General features: G+C 49.1%; 1 protein-coding gene across 5 annotated transcripts in view; it reads left to right on the top strand.

The window, feature by feature from the left end:
- Positions 1–17,447, top strand: part of SCAPER (S-phase cyclin A associated protein in the ER) — a 4,210,252-nt gene that overhangs the window by 718,986 nt on the left and 3,473,819 nt on the right. For all 5 annotated transcript variants that reach the window (XM_069624455.1, XM_069624453.1, XM_069624454.1 and 2 more), the window contains exon 6: positions 1,208–1,324. In XM_069624455.1, the coding sequence (XP_069480556.1) occupies positions 1,208–1,324 (117 nt within the window). The remainder of the gene's footprint in view (positions 1–1,207; positions 1,325–17,447) is intronic.

Genomic DNA, 17,447 nt, shown 5'->3' with positions numbered 1-17,447 from the left:
CAATGAACAAATCCGCCCCCCGCCGCCCAATGTTTCCAACACCTTCCCTGTACTTATCTCATGTCCGGGAGGCCTGTGAGCCGTCCCGGATGCAACAGTTTGTGCGTTCACTTTCTACCCGCCGCCGCTGCGGATATTCTGCGCTCCCTCATAGAGCATACTGCAGCCGCCACACCCCGTAGTCCTGCCACGCCTGTCTCCTGCTGCCGACACAAAATAAGCCACACCTGCCGTACACCGTTGACCATTTTATGCTGTTGCTGATTATTCACAGCTGGTCCAACGGGCGCACAATTTACAACTACAACCTTCCCCAAGTGCTGCTGGGCGTTGTAGTGTATTCCCATATTTCATGTTTTTACGTGTTTTTACACACGCCTTTCTTGCTCCAGCCCTTTTTCCTGACAGCTACCTCTGTTTTGGAATGGTCTAAAAACGTCTTGATCTCTGGTCCACAGTCTTTCACTAGAAATTGTATTTTATTTCTGGGTATTGTTTTTTAAAAAATATGTCCTTACTATTATTTCTGGTTTACTGCTGTTGTAGTTTTTGTTTTAGAGGGTTATTTTTATTTAGCAACAATTTCTACCGTTTATTCATTATTATTTTTCAGTGCTCAAACACTGCAGTGTAACCGTTTGTGCTCCATGTTTCTTTTAAATAAAAAAAAATTAAACTTGCAGGGTGACATAAAATGAAAGTTCAATCATATTTGCAAACATTTCATGTATAACAGCAAAACTGCAGACCTCCTAACTTTACCTTACCAGTCAGAAGTGAGGGCAGGTGTTTTGTTTTATTCTCCCTGCGACTGTAGTGAAGTGCCTGGCTGCTTGGTGCTGCCTGACTCATTCCCACATAACTATTCTCGGTCATATGTGGTGCTGGCAACAACTTTATTGCAGAGTTACAGGGAGAAAAGGTGGTTTAAAACCATAGGTATGGTCTTACTCTACTTGGGGGCTCAAACTGCCATTTCAGGTAGGTAGGTTTTATGTAGTTTTTCGCAAATTCATATCAGAAAAGTTGTAGTTTACTTTGTTTTTTGAAAGGGTCGATGAATACCTTAGAAAAATTACATTTGGATATGAACAGTTCAATTTGATATATGTAAAAAACGTTTGGAAATGATAACCATTATTAACCATTATTTCTTGAATGTAGTATTCATAATTCTTTTGTAATTAATTCTTGGTTAAATTTGCAGACCAACATCTTTGGCCTGGGAAGTTAAGAAAATGTCTCCCGGACGCCATGTTATTCCCAGTCCATCATCTGATCGAATCAGCACTACATCAAGTGCTCGAAGGACCCTAAATTTTGGGTATGTATTTTATATTTGTATTTATTGTGATTTTCTATAGCACTGTCGCCAAAGTGCTAAAAAAAATGAAAAACACGGTACAAACAGAATTGAAAAGATGGCAATACAATATCTCAAGTCACATGATTAGGGGTCGGATAGGCGGGACAGAAGCTAGGCTTTGAGGCGGGTCCGAAAAATGTGGTGTGTAGAAGATGAGCGGATAGTATGAGGAAGAGAATTTCAGTGACAGTTGTCAAGTACAGAGAATGATCGACAGAGAGAAGACATGCAAGGAGGTTTGGGGACAATGAGATGAAAAATTAATTGTGAACGGGGAAGACGCATAGGGGAGTGGAAGGAGACTAAAGATGAAAGGTGGGAAGACGCAAGACCATAAAGACATCTGAAGACGATAGAAAGTGAAAAAGGAGTTGTGATTGGAATGGTAGGATAGAAGCAGATAGTAAGGAGGAAGAAGATGACGACTGAGGAGGCAAACCGAAAAGGAGATGAATAGCAGAATTATAAAGCGAAGAGGGGTGAGTCAGGAGGCGGGAAGGCCAATCAAGAGGGCTCAGCAATAGTCAAGCCTAGAGAAAATTAAATCAGAGATTAGGATTTTAGAGGCATGATATGATGGGTTTGGCGGAGATTAAAGAGAATAAAGCAACATTTGCGTGCTGTAAGAGAAATGTAGTCGGAGAATGAGAGAGAGAAGAGTCGAAAAGGACACCGAAAATACAGGCTGAAGGTGAGAAGGAAAGGCGAGTGGGAGGAAAGGAGTGGGGAGAGGGACAGAATGGAGTTAAGAAGAGTAGCTCAGTTTTAGCTGCATTAAGGTGAAGGAAGTTGGGGGGCGGGCACTGGCAACCAAGAGGGCCACTGCTGCCTGAGCTGTGAGTGAGTAAGCCTGGAGAAGGAGATGGCCCAGATTATAATCCTTTTGATGACAGGGTGTGGATTGGCTTGCTTTATAGCAACAGTGGGCAGGTTTGATGGTTGCACGAAGTGCCATTTGAAAGATCTCGCCAGGCGCACTGTGCGGCCCAGAGGTGCCAAGAGGAGATGCAGATCGCCACTGGCCCGCCTGCAAGGGAGTCGGCAGCCAGGAATGAGAGGGGCGGGAGTCCGGCCACTACCTGTCGGCGGGAGACCGCAGGAGTGAGTGTGCCTTTTATTTTATTGTACATCTGTAAGGCGCTTATACATCAAGTAAATTGTGTTTCAAAAGCGCCGACAGGGCAACAGGGAGGGAACATGGGAATGAAAACAAATATAACAATGCAGACCTATTAGGGCTTGTGAGCATTCAGAACGTGCAAGTACAGAGAGAAGGGATGAGGGAGTGGGGGGGCAAGTGCTAGGTGTAGCAAGAGGGAAGTGCTAGGGAGTTGGTAGCTGATTAAGTGACTGGCGGGAGTGGCCATCTGCCAATAAAGTAAGTGCAGGCCTGTGGTGGCATAGGCCAATGGGTGCTGAGGCAATTGCTAGGAGCGGGCGGGCGAGGGCGACTGGGTGTGAGAGGCCAGGACCCAGGAGGACGCATAAGGGCCCTGGTCACCAATCTCAGCATCTATGCTGGTTTTAGAGCAGGAGGGGGGAAAGAAACGAAGAGGTGAAAAGGAAGGACTTGAGGAGCTTCCGGAATTTGAGTAAATCCGGTTCAAGATGAAGAGAAAGGGGGAGACTGTTCCAAAGGAGGGAGCCTGCCGAGGAAAGCGATCATCCACCAGCTTGCTGTTTAGCAAAGCGCTTGACACACAGAGAGTTGGTGTTGAAGGAGCGTAAAGATCTGGAGGGAGAGTATTTAGAGAGAGCCAGTTGTAGATAGTGCGGTCCCCGGCAACAGACCTCCTTATGGATGATGCAGAGGGATTTGAATTTGATCATTGCAGAAACCGGGAGTCAGTGGGCAGATTTTAGGGCTGGAGAGATGCAGTCCCTGGGCTTGAGGCCAAGGATATGATATATGATATGATATGGCATTTTTAACGTGCCTATACACAAGTGTTTCAAGGTGCAACGAGGCAAGGTAGGGGGAACAGAGGGAAGACAAACAACGATCCACTCGGCCAGGTGTCATTCAGATCGTGGAAGTGCATGGGAAGGGGAAGGGGAAGGGGACAGTGCAGTGCATGGGATAATAAAATAGATAACAAAGTAAAAGTACGGCCAGCAGGTGGCAAGTGCAAGGGTAAGTGCAGACAACGGGTGTCAAGTGGTCTTGCAGCCCTATTTTGGATTAGCTGGAGGGTTTGTAAAGAAGAAGAGGGTAGATTAAGGAAGAGGCTATTGCAGTAGTCTAGCCTAGAGAGAAGCAAACATGAGGGTGTCACCCCAAAGATGTTGCGCGGCCCAACCATGAGTTAAATGGGTACACAGATCTGCAGGATCAATGCCGTCTAGAGAGAGCCAGAGTCCAAATTATGCTTGGTAATGAAATCAAAGATACAAATGCTTGATGCAACAGTTTATAGTGCAGAAAGGAACAGGAATGCCGACACGTGTTTCGACCCAAAACACCGGGTCCTTTTCAAGGCAGAGCTGTTCATAATGACATACAAAATTAACACATTTTTACAAGCACATAATGTATGCGAAAATAGAATGGAAAACATCAAAAACACAGAATAATGAAATATTGCATACAGGATAGAACCAGAAAACAGTGAAAAAACACAAAATAAGATGTACAAATAAAGCATATGATGCAAAAGAGTAAGATGCCATTTGGTCAAAAATGAAATAAAAGTAAAATGTTACCACAGATTATAACATATTCACCGCCAGTATCCAACCGTATGGTATCCCGTGTGTAGCACATGAAAGAAAAAGGAAAAGTGTAGAAAAAACAATAAGCTGCTCATGCTGATGTTCAAAAGCGGACAATTGAATTGCGTTGGTTAAATAGCCAAAAAACAATGTCAAAAAGTAATTCTTGTTTCCCAAGTGTCATCTATCACCTTAGGGTGGAAAGGTGAAATAATTGCAGAGGGTTGTTAGGGAGAATTCTCTGTTTAGGCTGAATTTCCCAACCTAGTGAGTCCACCAGCAGCTTTCCTGGATGTTTGGGGTTTATTTTTTTCTCCTGCCAAGAGTGAGATTCTTTTACCCTCACTCTTGGACATGATTTGAGTGTGTTCCTTTGACTCTAGATGTGTTTAAGGGGCTATGGGGTCTTTTACTCCATAGGGCTTCATGTGTTTTTGTGATGTGTGTTACACAGCACCCTCAGTGCAGTAACACAGGGGTGTCATAGTGACCCCCCAGTATAGACTCCATACCCTGGGACTGACTACTGTCTCCCAGGGCATGTAAAGTCACCATTGACTTTACTAGTCTTGAATTCTGAACAGAACCAGTACAAACCATCATATTGTGGATGTACTGGCCGAGGCATTTCGATTGCCCCGGGGTCTGTTAGTCGAGGGGGCACGTCTCCGTCCCCCCTGATCGAGTTTTGGCTGGTGGCAGTGGATACTACTTTTTATATTCAACCGCGAATATTTCTCTATGGGATTTTCCCATTGTTCGAGGCTACAATCTTTATTTATTTAATTCCGATAGCCTCGAACATACCGCCGGTTTATTTATTTATTATTAATTCTCCGGTTGGTATTTTTTGCCAAAACTCGGTTCTAAAATGGCGTTTGTGTTCTCTTCTGTGACTCCAACCCAAGTCGAGCCCTTTGTTCCACTTTTTGGCGGGCTTCTCCACAGAAGCCTTCCAAAGTGGTGCCACTCTGTCTGGGGTACTTAGGAGGGGTGGAGGGGGATTTAGGCACCCTGGACTGAGTTGCCTAGGCAACTCAAGTCGCACTCCATCCTGATTGGCCCAAGTGGTGAGCCGGCCGGCTCACCACTTAGCATGTTTGAGTGACAGCTAGGCTGAGTGAATGGGGGTTTTCTGCATAAAAGCAGGGCTTTGGGGACTGGAACTTCAGAAGTCGCCACAGGACCTAAGAATCCGACGAGGGAGAAGCTGAGCCGACCTGCTACGACGACACCACCGGTGGAGCCCTGCTGAACCGTCTCACCACTTTTCCCAACGACAGAGGAGATCTCCCGCCGGAGAGTCTTCTTCCTTTGACTGGTGGGGATAACCAGTTTCACCGTCTTTTCGCCTTCCCGACGCATCTCGTGGCCGCCTTGCCTGTGCCAAACACCCCGGCAACCGGAATACCACGTTTTACCACGACAGCGAAATAAAGGGTAATACCTTTAACCGGAAAACTCTGCGCCTGGTTTCTTCCCTGGCAGTGCAACGACCTTCATCTTTCCTCCAAGTCGAGATCTTCTCTTCCCCTGGACGACGCCGAGACTTGCACCCGCTGCCAGGAACAACTGCCACCGCTGGAGGATCCTTGCCACTTAAGGTACCGTGTTCCGCCTGGCTTCCTTTGCCACCGACTGTACGGGGTAGATTTAGCCCCTGGCTTTCGAACCTGGGTTAGCCTGGGACACCCTGGCTAAACTTTTCTGAGCCTCTCTAAACTCTTTTCAAACTCTCTGCAAGACTTTCAGAGCCTAGTGTAACTGTGTGATCTTGGGCGCATTTGTTCTCTGCTCTAAGAGTGGGCCCAGCCTATGAACTTTGGCTCACAAGTGACTTTTGCTCTTCTGCCTTGCTAAAAGTTTTACTAAATCTTAGAGTGGTGTATCTTCACATATTCTGCCTTTTTCCCTCCCTTTTTCATGAACTTATTGGAGTGCCATCTATAGTTAAGCGCTCACCTCTGTCTGGAAATAAGTGGTGTTAACTAAGACTTGTCTGATAAGGAATAAGGGTTGTATATATCATAACAGTAACTGCGTTTAGAGTGATTTACAATAAGAGTGCTGGAGTGTTTCAAACAGTGTGTGTTTAAATAAATAATTATATACTTTGATACCAAAGCTCTGGTCAGTGTTTGCTTGTGCTATTGTGTCTGAGTGCCTATTGTGTATACTTTGCATACTGCCTAACTCTTCTTGAGGGAAGTCTGCCTGCTCAGCCACAGCTACCAGGTAAATCTGGGTGGTACAGACTGCTACCAAGTGGGTTTACTGCTAACACCTGTAGTCCTAAATCTTTTGCAGTGTTCCCAAAGGGAACTGCACAGGTTTCTGCCTAACAAGGGTCAGTGCCAAAATAAAAGGAAATTATTCAATATCTGCACTTGTGCCACATCCATTCCCTCATAATCACCTCTCATGCAGTGAGATAACATTAAGCAAAACGTGTATATGGAGGCTCGGTAATTACCGTAACGATGTGGTGAAAAGAATAAAGATGAGCAAAATTCCTCTGGTGCAAGCGATAACACAAATTGATGGAGCACAATTAGGCAGAATGCCTCATTGGCAAAAAGCATTTGGACAACACGACACAGTGGCAATAACACATTCTGTAGGGAGGGAAACCAAATGTGAAACGTGTCAGACATGAAATACATTACACTGATAGTGGAAAGTCTAAAGTGCTATCCATAAATGTCATACCTGTACAAAATAGGAACAGTTGAAATAGCCTGCGTGCGAAGTAATGGGCTCAATCCCATATGTTTTCCCATAGACCAAGACTGCAGACAAAATGCAAGCATGTGCCGATAATGACATATGTTGTAAGCACATTTTAAAATCACAAAGTAAATGGTTGACAAGTAATAATTATCTGTGCTAAAAGTTTACAATAATGAGAGCAACCTGATATACTGGGGTTAGATCCCCGATGGATGCAAAATCGACCGACAGCAAGTTTCGAGCAAGACGCGGCCAGCTACTTCCACGTTTATGAAGAAAAGCAGCCCTCTCCTTTTTACTAATTTGCGCCTTGATACTATATAAATTGAGGTTCTATAGCGTAGAGAGAACCATAGCTCTAGAGACATTGAGCTTCTGGGGGAAAGTGAGGAAAGGAAGAATTCCTTTGAGGAGGTGGAGTTGAAAGTGGGCCTTCTTGGCAAGGTCCTGAATGTGAGGAAGGAAACAGAGGAGTCGAAGATGGCTCCAAGGTTTCTGGCTACAGATGAAGGAGAAGGGAGAGAGCCCATAGAAGATGGCCAGAGTGAGGGGAAGAAAGAGGGCACAGGAGTCCCAATAGGAAGGATCTCAGTCTTACTGGCATTGAGGCAGAGATCATTGGAAGTACACCAGGACTGGATGGCAGATAGGCAGTCGGGAATGATAGAGGAGGTGAGGATAGGATCAGTGGGAAGTTTGAAGAAGAGTTGTGTGTCGTCTGCATAACACTGGCAGTTGGGGGAGAAGGTTAAAATGAGGTGTGCAAGCGGAGCAAGATAGACGTTAAAGAGCCCGGGAGAAAGGTTGAAGCCCTGGCGGACGCCACAGGTGGAGAGAGTGGTGGGGGAGCGGAAGGAGTCCAGAATAACCTGGGATGGATGAACAATGAGGAAGGAAGTCAGCCAATCTATTGCCTGTTCTGAGATACCTAAGGTATTGTGCAGCCGTTTTATGAGGATGGAGTGGTTGACTGTATGAAATGCAGAGGAGAGATCGAGTAGAATGAGAACAGCTGGAGAGTTGGCGTCAAGAGATGCAAGCAGTCCCTCACAGGTGTTCAGAAGAGCAGTTTCCGTGCCTCTGGATGCTATGAATCCCGATTCATGGTTGTGTAGGCAACCAACAAGTTCAGGGTGCTGGGTCAGCTGTGGGAAGACCAACTTCTCCAAGAGTTTCCCAAGGAAGGGGGTGATAGATATTGGGTGGTAGTTGGCTGGGCAAGACGGGTCTGCAGAAGGATTTTTCAGGAGAGGGCGCACCACAGACTATTGCAATTCCCTCTACTTGGGTCAGCCAGGCTATCTTACCAACCGCCTCCAACTGCTTCAAAATGCTGCTGCCCGGGTAGTTATTCATCCACCTTTTCGAGGCCCACATGACCCCGCTCCTAAGACAACTCCATTGGCTGGCTATCGAGAAGCGCATTCTTTTTAAATCCATGTGTACTGTGCACCGCACCGTCTACAAGCAGGGCGCAGAATACATCCAAACCAAATTTCCTTGTTATGCGCGGTCTCGTTCTTTGCGCTCTCAGTCTGCTCTTCTGATTCTCATCCCCCGAGCCAGACTCTCTCGTACTGGTGGCCGCGCCTTCTTTCTTATTGCCGCAAAAACACAAGAACAGTCTCCCAGTGTTGCTTTGTGCCGTTGACAATCATCTGTCCTTCCGCCAAGCCCTAAGACTTATCTGTGTTAGGTTTTTCCTAACTGCTGCTACTTTCCTGCTTCACCTAGCTCCAAGATACCTCCGGGTATATGTTGCACTTTAGAAATATATATAACATAACAAGGGAGTGCTTGAGGGAGGAGGGGAAGGATCCAGTAGCAAGAGAGTGGTTGCAGAAATCAGCAAGTGCAGGGGCAAGAGAGCCAATATTGTCCTTAATGGTTCTGAAAGAACCGGGGAGACCTGTTTGCAGGAGACCTTCATGGCCCGGACAACTCTGGTGACATCAAGCGTGATAGGAGAGAAGAGGGCGTGGCTAAGCAGCCATGACATGAGACGTGTCTAGGACCGCCGATCCTTGCATCATCCTGAGGCATATGGATACCTAAACTGCAGCACAAGATATCGGAATTGCACCTAAGGATGTGAGAACGCATGCATAGCTGAACGATCGCTTCCCAGACGAAATCGGGATTATTACAAGGCAGCTACGGTGGATACTGTAGCAAGGGCGAGAGATGGAGCTCCCCGAAGAAAATGGCGGCCGGACCCGACTGCCGAACAAAGGAGGGGGATGCCCGATGAAGAGGTGAACCCGCCGAGCGCTACGAGGGAAAGCACCCGCTACAACACTGAAATGCGGCGTACACAGAGCAATTGAGGTGCACGCACAGGCCGAGGTGCCCAATGGGGGTGAAATCAGCCCGAAAGGTTCAGCTGACGCCGGATTCAGAGCCCCGGCAGCTGGATGTGCAGAAGAACGGACCGCATCCCATTCTTTGTAGCAGAGCGCCCTAAGGAAGGAGCACGCAAATAGCAGCAACGGGAGCCCACACTCGCCCTACGAGCCCGTTGGAGCGTGCGAGGAACAGAGCGTGAGCTAGCGGACAAGGCGGACCGAGCAGCAGAAGGTGCGTAGACGGAGTTACCTAGCGTGGACGGCCACCGAACACAGGGCAGTACTACTGAAGCCATGTCAACCAGGCCGCGGAAGGAGGCACAATAACTATGGGCCGCATTGGGGACACATGTATCTGGGTTGGGGTACGCTCCTACACCATACACGAGCGAGCACGAAGTCCCAAAAGAAAGGTCGCCGGGAACAAAGGAAGTGGGCGGGACTGCAGCCGCCCAACGCATCGGAGCGTACATTGACGCTGCAGATTGACCGGCGGTGAGCCCCTGTGGCATAGCTGGTGTGGGGCGCCCACGAGAACGCCGGCGGACCGCACTGGTAGCGCAAGAACAAAGCGGGGACAGGGGATCTTGCAACACCTGCGGGGCAGGCGGGTGACTTGCTGGTTGCGGCACCCAGACTTGAATTAAGCGACAACCGGCGCCCAGGTGCTGTACCCCATACATGGCCCTGACAATATGTTAAGAAAAGCGAGCAAGGAGGGTGCAGAACTATAACGCCAGGTGCCCGGTGGACATAATGTGGCAGGGAGCCCATGGCAACATACCAAATGAAAGGGCTAGCTATCTGGCGGTGAGCAAAGTAAGGGAGCAACTTGGGCGCCCCACGGGGGCGCACTGGATAGGTAAACCACAGCGCAGTACACAATCAGGAGGCACACACAACAGCCACCAGGACAATTATAGCAGCGACAGCGAGGTCCAACATGGCCTCGAAGGAGTGGGACAAGGCAAAGGCGTTCGCCCAGAGGGAAACACTGCGGCAGCAAACGAGTACTGCCGTCCCCGACAAAGAGCTGACACAAGAGGATTAAAGCACAAGGGGGGGCCGCGGCAATTAGGCCAAACAAAGGCTGGTACGCCACATGGGCGGTGGCAACAGCAGCCGGTGACTTGGGTGATCTCATTTGAAAGCCGACACAAAGTGCACACGGGGGCCAAACCGCAGCCCCCCCACCCAGAACCACGGCTGACGACAAAACTGCCCTGTAAAACTGATGGTCACATCTGGTACAGCAGCGTGATGGCTAACAGACAGACCAAGCCCAAAGCGAAACAACCCACACTGGAGAAATTTGCTAGGTCCCCGCAGTCGCTGGAAGGGCCTAGGAGTAATGAGAAGACCCCCTCCACAGACTCCACTGCAGCACGGAACGACCAGCAGATCCTGGAAGCGATCGCCGATCTGAAACTTACGTGGGAAACCAAACTTGGAGTCCGCAATGATGGAACTGAAAGCAGCATTGGAGCTCAAAGTCAGAGAAGTCCAGGAGGACGTGAACCTCCTTAGGCAAGATGTAAGAGCGCTAGCGGAACGCACAGGCGATCTGGAAAAAGAAGCGGCCCCAAACACTGCAGCATGTGCGTCCCACACATCAGAGATTCATATCCTGAGGCAACGGGTGAGCAACCTGGAGAACAGAACAGAAGAAGCGGAGGGACGAGCCCGGAGAAATAACATACATCTCGTGGGATTACTGGAAGGGGCAGAGGGATCAAACCCGATGGACTACGTCTAGACGATGCTGCTGCAGGAAATAGAGGGAGGGGCGCTCTCCCAAGGCTTTGCGGTGGAAAGGGCGCACAGAGCCCTAACTAGGAGGCCACCACCAGGTGCTCCCCCAAGACCAATAATAGCCAAAATCCTGAACTATGGAGATAGGGAGAAGATCCTTGAACATTTCCGTAAAGGAGGCATGATACAAAGGGCATCCGCGAACATCACAGCGTACCCGGATTATACACTCCTGGTGCAGAGGCGACGAATGAACTGTGGGTCAGTGAAGAGAAGATTGTGAGAGGCGGGCTACAAATATATACTGATGTACCCGGTGAAACTGAAGGTGAACCACAATAATAGAGCCCTGTTCTTTGACACCCCAGAGCAAACGATAGTGGCTGGATGCCCAGAACTGCCCGTCGGATCCAGATAACCAGAAGGAAGACGGAGCAGATAAGTAGAACTGTGGTGGCAGTCTGCAAGGTGCCTCTTAACCAGACATTCGGACTGGAATATAAGTTAGGGCGAAGCCAGCTGAGATAGATTTGACATGGATAGCATATACACGGGAGCCCAGGTAGGGCGAACTAGCGCAAATTGCAGAAGACCAGAGTAGCTAGTTCTTATATCCCCATTATTAGTTTAGTTGGGCTGCCGTTAGACTGGTAACCCCCTGCTGGGTTCTTAAGATCGGTACCACTGAGTAAAGAACCAAATGCGGGAAAGCCTGAGATCCAGGGATGGAGCTGGGCAACAGTTGGGAAAGGGTGGGGAGGGGCGTGGGGAGGGTGTGGGGATGTGTGCAGTGCATTTAGTTGGGGAGACCGGGGGGTTTATGTTGATAAAGCACAGGGAACAAGCTCACACTCAGGACAAGCTAACGGGAATAGGAGGACAAGTGGGGAGGAAGAGGAGATGGATATCACTAGAGAGAAACAAGAGGTGGTGAAGAAAAAGTGGAGAGGGACCACCATAGGTGCAACATACTCAGCCTACTCCAGAGGGGTGATCACCTTACTGGCACCACACGTGCCCTTCTAACTGCTCCAGACCATGGTAGACCCAGACGGGAGGATGGTAGTGACGCGGTGGCTGCTAGAGAACAGAGACCTGTGCATCATAAATACATACGCCCCAACCAAGATAAAGTGGCCTACTTCAAGACGCTATACCGTAAAATCAGCCCCCACATTGGAGGCGCAGTCATATGGGGAGGGGACTTCAATTGTACACTGCACCCCAGAATGGACAGGTCAGACACTAAATTAGACAAACCCACCCCAGCAGCGACAACATTACAGGCCCTGATTAGAGATTTCGGCCTAGCAGACATATGGAGGCAGCAACACCCGAACGAGAGGCACTACTCACACTATGCCGCCCCACACAACCTGTACAAGAGACTGGATTATATGTTCGCCACCCAGGAACTGGTGGGGGAAATGATGGGCTCAGAATATAAGGCGCGCATACTATCGGATCACTCCCCTCTGGTCCTGGTTTGGCGACACCAGCCTCAAAGAGCTAGAATTCCAACGTGGAGGCTCAGAGCCGAAGCACTGAAGGATACCGCTTTCCGAGAGGACCTAAGAGTAGAAATAATCGTGTATTTCGATAACACGGGGAGTGTGGAGTCAGCAGGAACCTTATGGGAGGCCTTTAAGGTGGTAGTTAGAGGGGCGGCCATATCTAAATCAAAAGGGCTCCAAGGGGGCATAGAGCGGGAGCTACAGGAGACAGAGAGGAAACTAGAAGGAATCATGCAAAGATGGAGCACCACGCAGGAGGACGCCCAGTAGGTGTCCCAATTACAACAGGTGTGTGGGGGGCTCTGGGAGAGGCTTTGTAATCTGAACTATAAAAAAGATATCGAGAGGCAGCATGCGGGAGGAGACAAACTGGGGAGGCTGCTAGCATGGCTATACAAGAATGAGACACCGAGACCAGCAATCAGGGAGATACTGGGAGAAGAGGGTCAGGTTTGGAATACCCAGGAGGGTGTGAACGAGCGATTCTATCTATTTTACAAACACCTTTATGAAGACATAGGAGATACTGTAGCGCAGGAGACTCAGGAAATGCTGGAAGACATTGGTTTACCAATATTGAGCGAGTAAGAAAAGGAGAATCTGGACACCCCCATTATTCTAGAGGAATTAGAGACAGTGGTGGTACACCTGCCCCAGCGAATTTTACTAAACGTATAGACAGGAAGTGCTCCCCCCAATGTTGGCAATGGTAAACAAGGCTTTTGAGAGGGGTGCCTCCCGGAATCCCTAAGGGAGGCGGTGATCATTCCGCTCCTTAAACCTGACAAGCCAGGTATGGATTGTGGGTCATACAGACCCCTATCCTTGCTAAACCAGGACAGCAAAATCCAAACGACAGTGTTGGCGAACCGATTGAAGAAGGTAATAAACAAACTCATGCACCCTGACTAAACGGGTTACGTCCCGGGTAGAAGCATAACGGACAACCACAGAAGGCTACACCATGTCATAGAACAGGTAAAGGATGACCTGGGCGAAATAGCTATAGACGCAGTGAAAGCCTTCGACTCAGTAAGGTGTCCATGGATGCTGGTGGCCCTGAAAGAGTATGGGATGAGACAAGGGTACCTGCGATGGGTGAAAATGGTATACAGCTCCCCTATAGCCAATGTCAAAACGGGGGCGATAATTTCGGACAAATGGCAGCTCGGCAGAGGCACGAGACAGGGATGCCCATGGTCCCCGATGCTGTATATCCTGGCACTAGAACCGTTAGTGATCTGTCTAAGACAGCAGTACGAAGAAATAGGAGTACATACTAAAGGGGGACCGCATCTGATATCATTGTATGCGGATGATATGCTGCTATACTTGTGCTACACAGATGAGAACTTGCAGTACGTCCTTGAGGTGATGGAGCACTATGCTACTCTCTCGGGCATAGCAGTAAACCCTAAAAAGTCATGCATGTTCCCCATGGGGAGGTACACAGGAGCCCCACAGGATAATTTACCTATCATGCGGATACCCTGGCAGACCAGAACATTCAGATATCTGGGGATTAATATATACCACTTGATCGTAGACGAACACAAATATAACACGGAGAGGGCGGTGGAAGGTATCAGAAATAGTATGCAGTTCTGAGCAAAGCGCCCCCCACCGTGGTGGGGAGGGCAGCCTTGCTCAAGATGGTGGTGCTGCCTAGGCTATTACACTTCTTTGCAAACATCCCGTACATGCTGCCAAAACGCTTCTTCACTAAACTTCAGAGCCTATGCAGAGGCTTCCTATGGCACAACTCCAGAAATAGAATAGCCTTATGGAAATTGAAGAATATGTATGACAAAGCGGGCATTAACCTGCCGAACCTCGAGATATACCACTTGGCAGGGCTGCTACAATATGTTGCTGGATGGCTGTCGGAAGACAAGACAACAGAATCCAGACTATTTCGGGGTGAATGCAATCCCTACTTCTTAAAAGAACTGATATGGCTACCCGAATCAGAGCTGCAGGGTCGGTCGGGACTGCTGGCACTAGGCTGGAGGATGTGGCGCAAAGTGTTGCGGGTGGAGGGAAACCCGGCTCCTAGCTCCCCGCAGGTGCCACTCGTGGCGCTATGCGGGGCAGGCGAGCAACCAAGGAAAGGGATCCGGAAATACTGGGAACCGGTAGGCCTGGCGACCCTAGGAGACATATGGCAAGAAGAGAAGGCACTGGACTTCCATACGATAGCGGAGGATACCGGGGTACATAGTGGGCAATACATTACGTACACCAGAATAATCAAACGGGTAATGGAGAGATGGTCCGAGGCAGCACTAGCAACCGGCCATTTAGACAATGTATGATATCTCGGAGGGAGGGCATGAAATATCTCGGAAATACGAACTGGTGATGTCCAGAGTGATTAAGGAGTTGCTCCAATTAAGAAGAGAGTGGGATGAGGAGGCGGGAGAGCCCGTGCAAGATGGTCTGTGGGAAAGAGTCCAGAGATATCACAAAAAGGTGTCCAGGAATGCCAGGCTGCAGCAGTTGCAGTTGTATGTCACCCACAGGGCATACATGACCCCCCCTAAGGATTGCCAGGTTTGGGAACCGAGGCGTACAAAAATGCCCCAAGTGCAGGGAGGTGGATGCTGGGATGATTCATATGTTCTGGGCTTGCCCTGAGGTGGAAAAATGTTGGGGTGAAGTCAAGCTACGACTATTAGAGAAGGGGATTAGGCTGGATGTGGACTCTGTATTGGCATGCATGGTGGGGGGGATTCACCAGAATTTAAAACATGTCAGCAAATTTAAGGACCTGGCTTACATTCTGGCCAAAAGAAGAATAGCTATGGGATGGAAAGCGGCTCACAGACCCAGATTAGAAGTATGGTGGAATGATCTCCTGAAATGGGTAGATGCCGAGACTGTGGCATGGTATGAGGCAGTCAGTAAGAGGGGGAAGGGAGGGTGGAGGGGGGAGGAAGTGGGACCACTTATGGCATGGAGGCAAATGGTGGCTACACTGGCGGGATCCCCCCTTGTCGAATCCAGCAAAAGCAAAACTCCCGAGAACAGTGAAGGGGACTAGCCCCTAATAAGAGTAATTGGTGGAACTGAAGTGGAAGCTCGAGTTAAAGGGGAGGGAGGGGGGAGGACTGTAACTAATATTGTAAAAACGAATGCTCAGAAAGTAACCAGAAATGTTGGGTGTGTTGGTTATGTTTTGTATATTGTGAAAATTAAAAAAAATAATTTAAAAAGTGTGATAGGAGAGAAGGAGAGAAAGGCAGAGGGGGGGTGGGAGGCCAAAGGAGCAAGGGGGATGGGAGGAGGAGGGAAAGGGAGGAAGAGAGAGTGCTCAGGATGTCCAGAGTTTTTGCAGTTAAGTGTGTAGCCAGTGCTTTGCAGAGGGCCTGGGAGGAAAGAGGTGAGGAGGAGACTGCGGGAGGGTTGGCTAGTTCCTTGCAGATTGTAAAGAGTTCAGCCATGTTGGTGAATGCACCAGAGACGCAAGCCTGGATGTGGGCCCGTTTCTTGGAGCGAATGGAGAGTTGGTATTGGCCAGTTTGTCAGAGGGTGAGCCTGGTGTCTGCCACTTCAGTTCAGCAGCTCTGTACTTGTGTTTCTTGGCTGCAAGTACAGAGTCGTACCAGGTGTTACGCTTGGAGGAATGTTTCAGGCGAATCCTCATGACTGGGTCAAGGATGTCAAGGGTATTAGTGATGGCAAGATGGAGGTTACTGAGAGCAGAGTCATAGGTAGAGTCTAGTGGGGAGAGAGTGAGGGATGAAGGTAGATGCGAAGGCAGCAGCTGACACTCGTTTCATCGGACGGATGTTAGTGAACGAGGTTGGCAGGGCTGGGGGGGGTGCTGTCAGGGGGCCGAGAGGACCCATGTGAGAGGAGAGGAGAGAATGGTCTGACCAAGAGAGTGGAGTGATCAGTGGGGGGGAGGGATCAGTGTGGATGAAGGCATCAAGAGTGTTTCCCGCTAAGTGGGTTGGACCAGAATGGAGAGGGAGAGCGAAGTGCAGAGGTCATGGAATGGAGTGGATGCCATGATAAAGGAGTCGAGGTGGATGTTGAAGTCTCCCAAGAGAAGGAGTTTACAAGTGGTTATGAGGAGGGAGGAGGTGAAATCAGCCCATTCATAGAGGAATAGGGTGGTAGAGCCAGGTGGCCTATAGATAGTGGCAATGGTCAGAGAGGAGGTGGGAGAGATGACTCGCTTGCAGGCCAGGCTCTCGAAGGAAGAGTAAGGCTGAGTGGGTATGAGGGAAGAATTAACCCTCTCAGGGAAGATCAGGGCAACCCCACCGCCTGGACGGTTGGGGCGAGGCTTAGACAAGATCTTATAGCCATCAGGGAGTCAAAGCAGTGACTGAGCTGGCATTGAACCACATCTCGGTGAGAGCAAGGATATCAAGGTCAATGTAGAAGGAGGAAGATTTCGGCAGTGGTTGATGGCAGAACCAGCATTAAGCATGGCTAGGTGCAAGAGGTCACCACCTTTGAAGGTTTTCCGAGGCAGAGTACATGGGTGTCGTACACCCGTCGGAGGGTGGGGGACAGGGAGGATGGAAGAAGGAGTAGCAGGTTTGGAAAGGAAGTTGATGCGGGACAGCAGGAGCTGGTCAAAGAAGAGGAGGAGGTTGAGTTGAGGACCCTGAACCAAGACGGTGCCAGTGTGATAGAAATTAATGATACACCTGGATGATGCAAAGCCCGACAAGAGTACTTGGCATCTAGTGCCACCTTTAGTGGGTGAAGATGTGAATGGAGAGAGATTAGAGATAAGACGAGGAGTCCATAGATCTGGAGAGGGGACAGAAAAGAGGATATCAGTAAAGATCTGTCTAGAAGTCGCGCTGACATAGGTGTGCGCAATAGGTAGGCCAGGGTTAGTGGTCAGGCTGTCTTTTTTTAAGCTTTTTTCTTCCAAACGTTGTGAGAGAGGGAGGATAGGTGATATTATAGCAGATAGAAAAGATAGGGGAGAGGGCCATAGAGGCAGCGGGGATAGGAGGAAGAAAGAGGAGGGGCTGCACAGCACGGTACGAGCACACACTCACC

This window comes from Ambystoma mexicanum, chromosome 11, assembly GCF_040938575.1.
Source record: "Ambystoma mexicanum isolate Mex_15411 chromosome 11, UKY_AmexF1_1, whole genome shotgun sequence".
Classification (NCBI taxonomy): Eukaryota; Metazoa; Chordata; class Amphibia; order Caudata; family Ambystomatidae; genus Ambystoma; species Ambystoma mexicanum.
The sequence above is the reverse complement of the archived record's forward strand: the minus strand, read 5'-3'. Positions and strand labels throughout refer to the sequence as shown.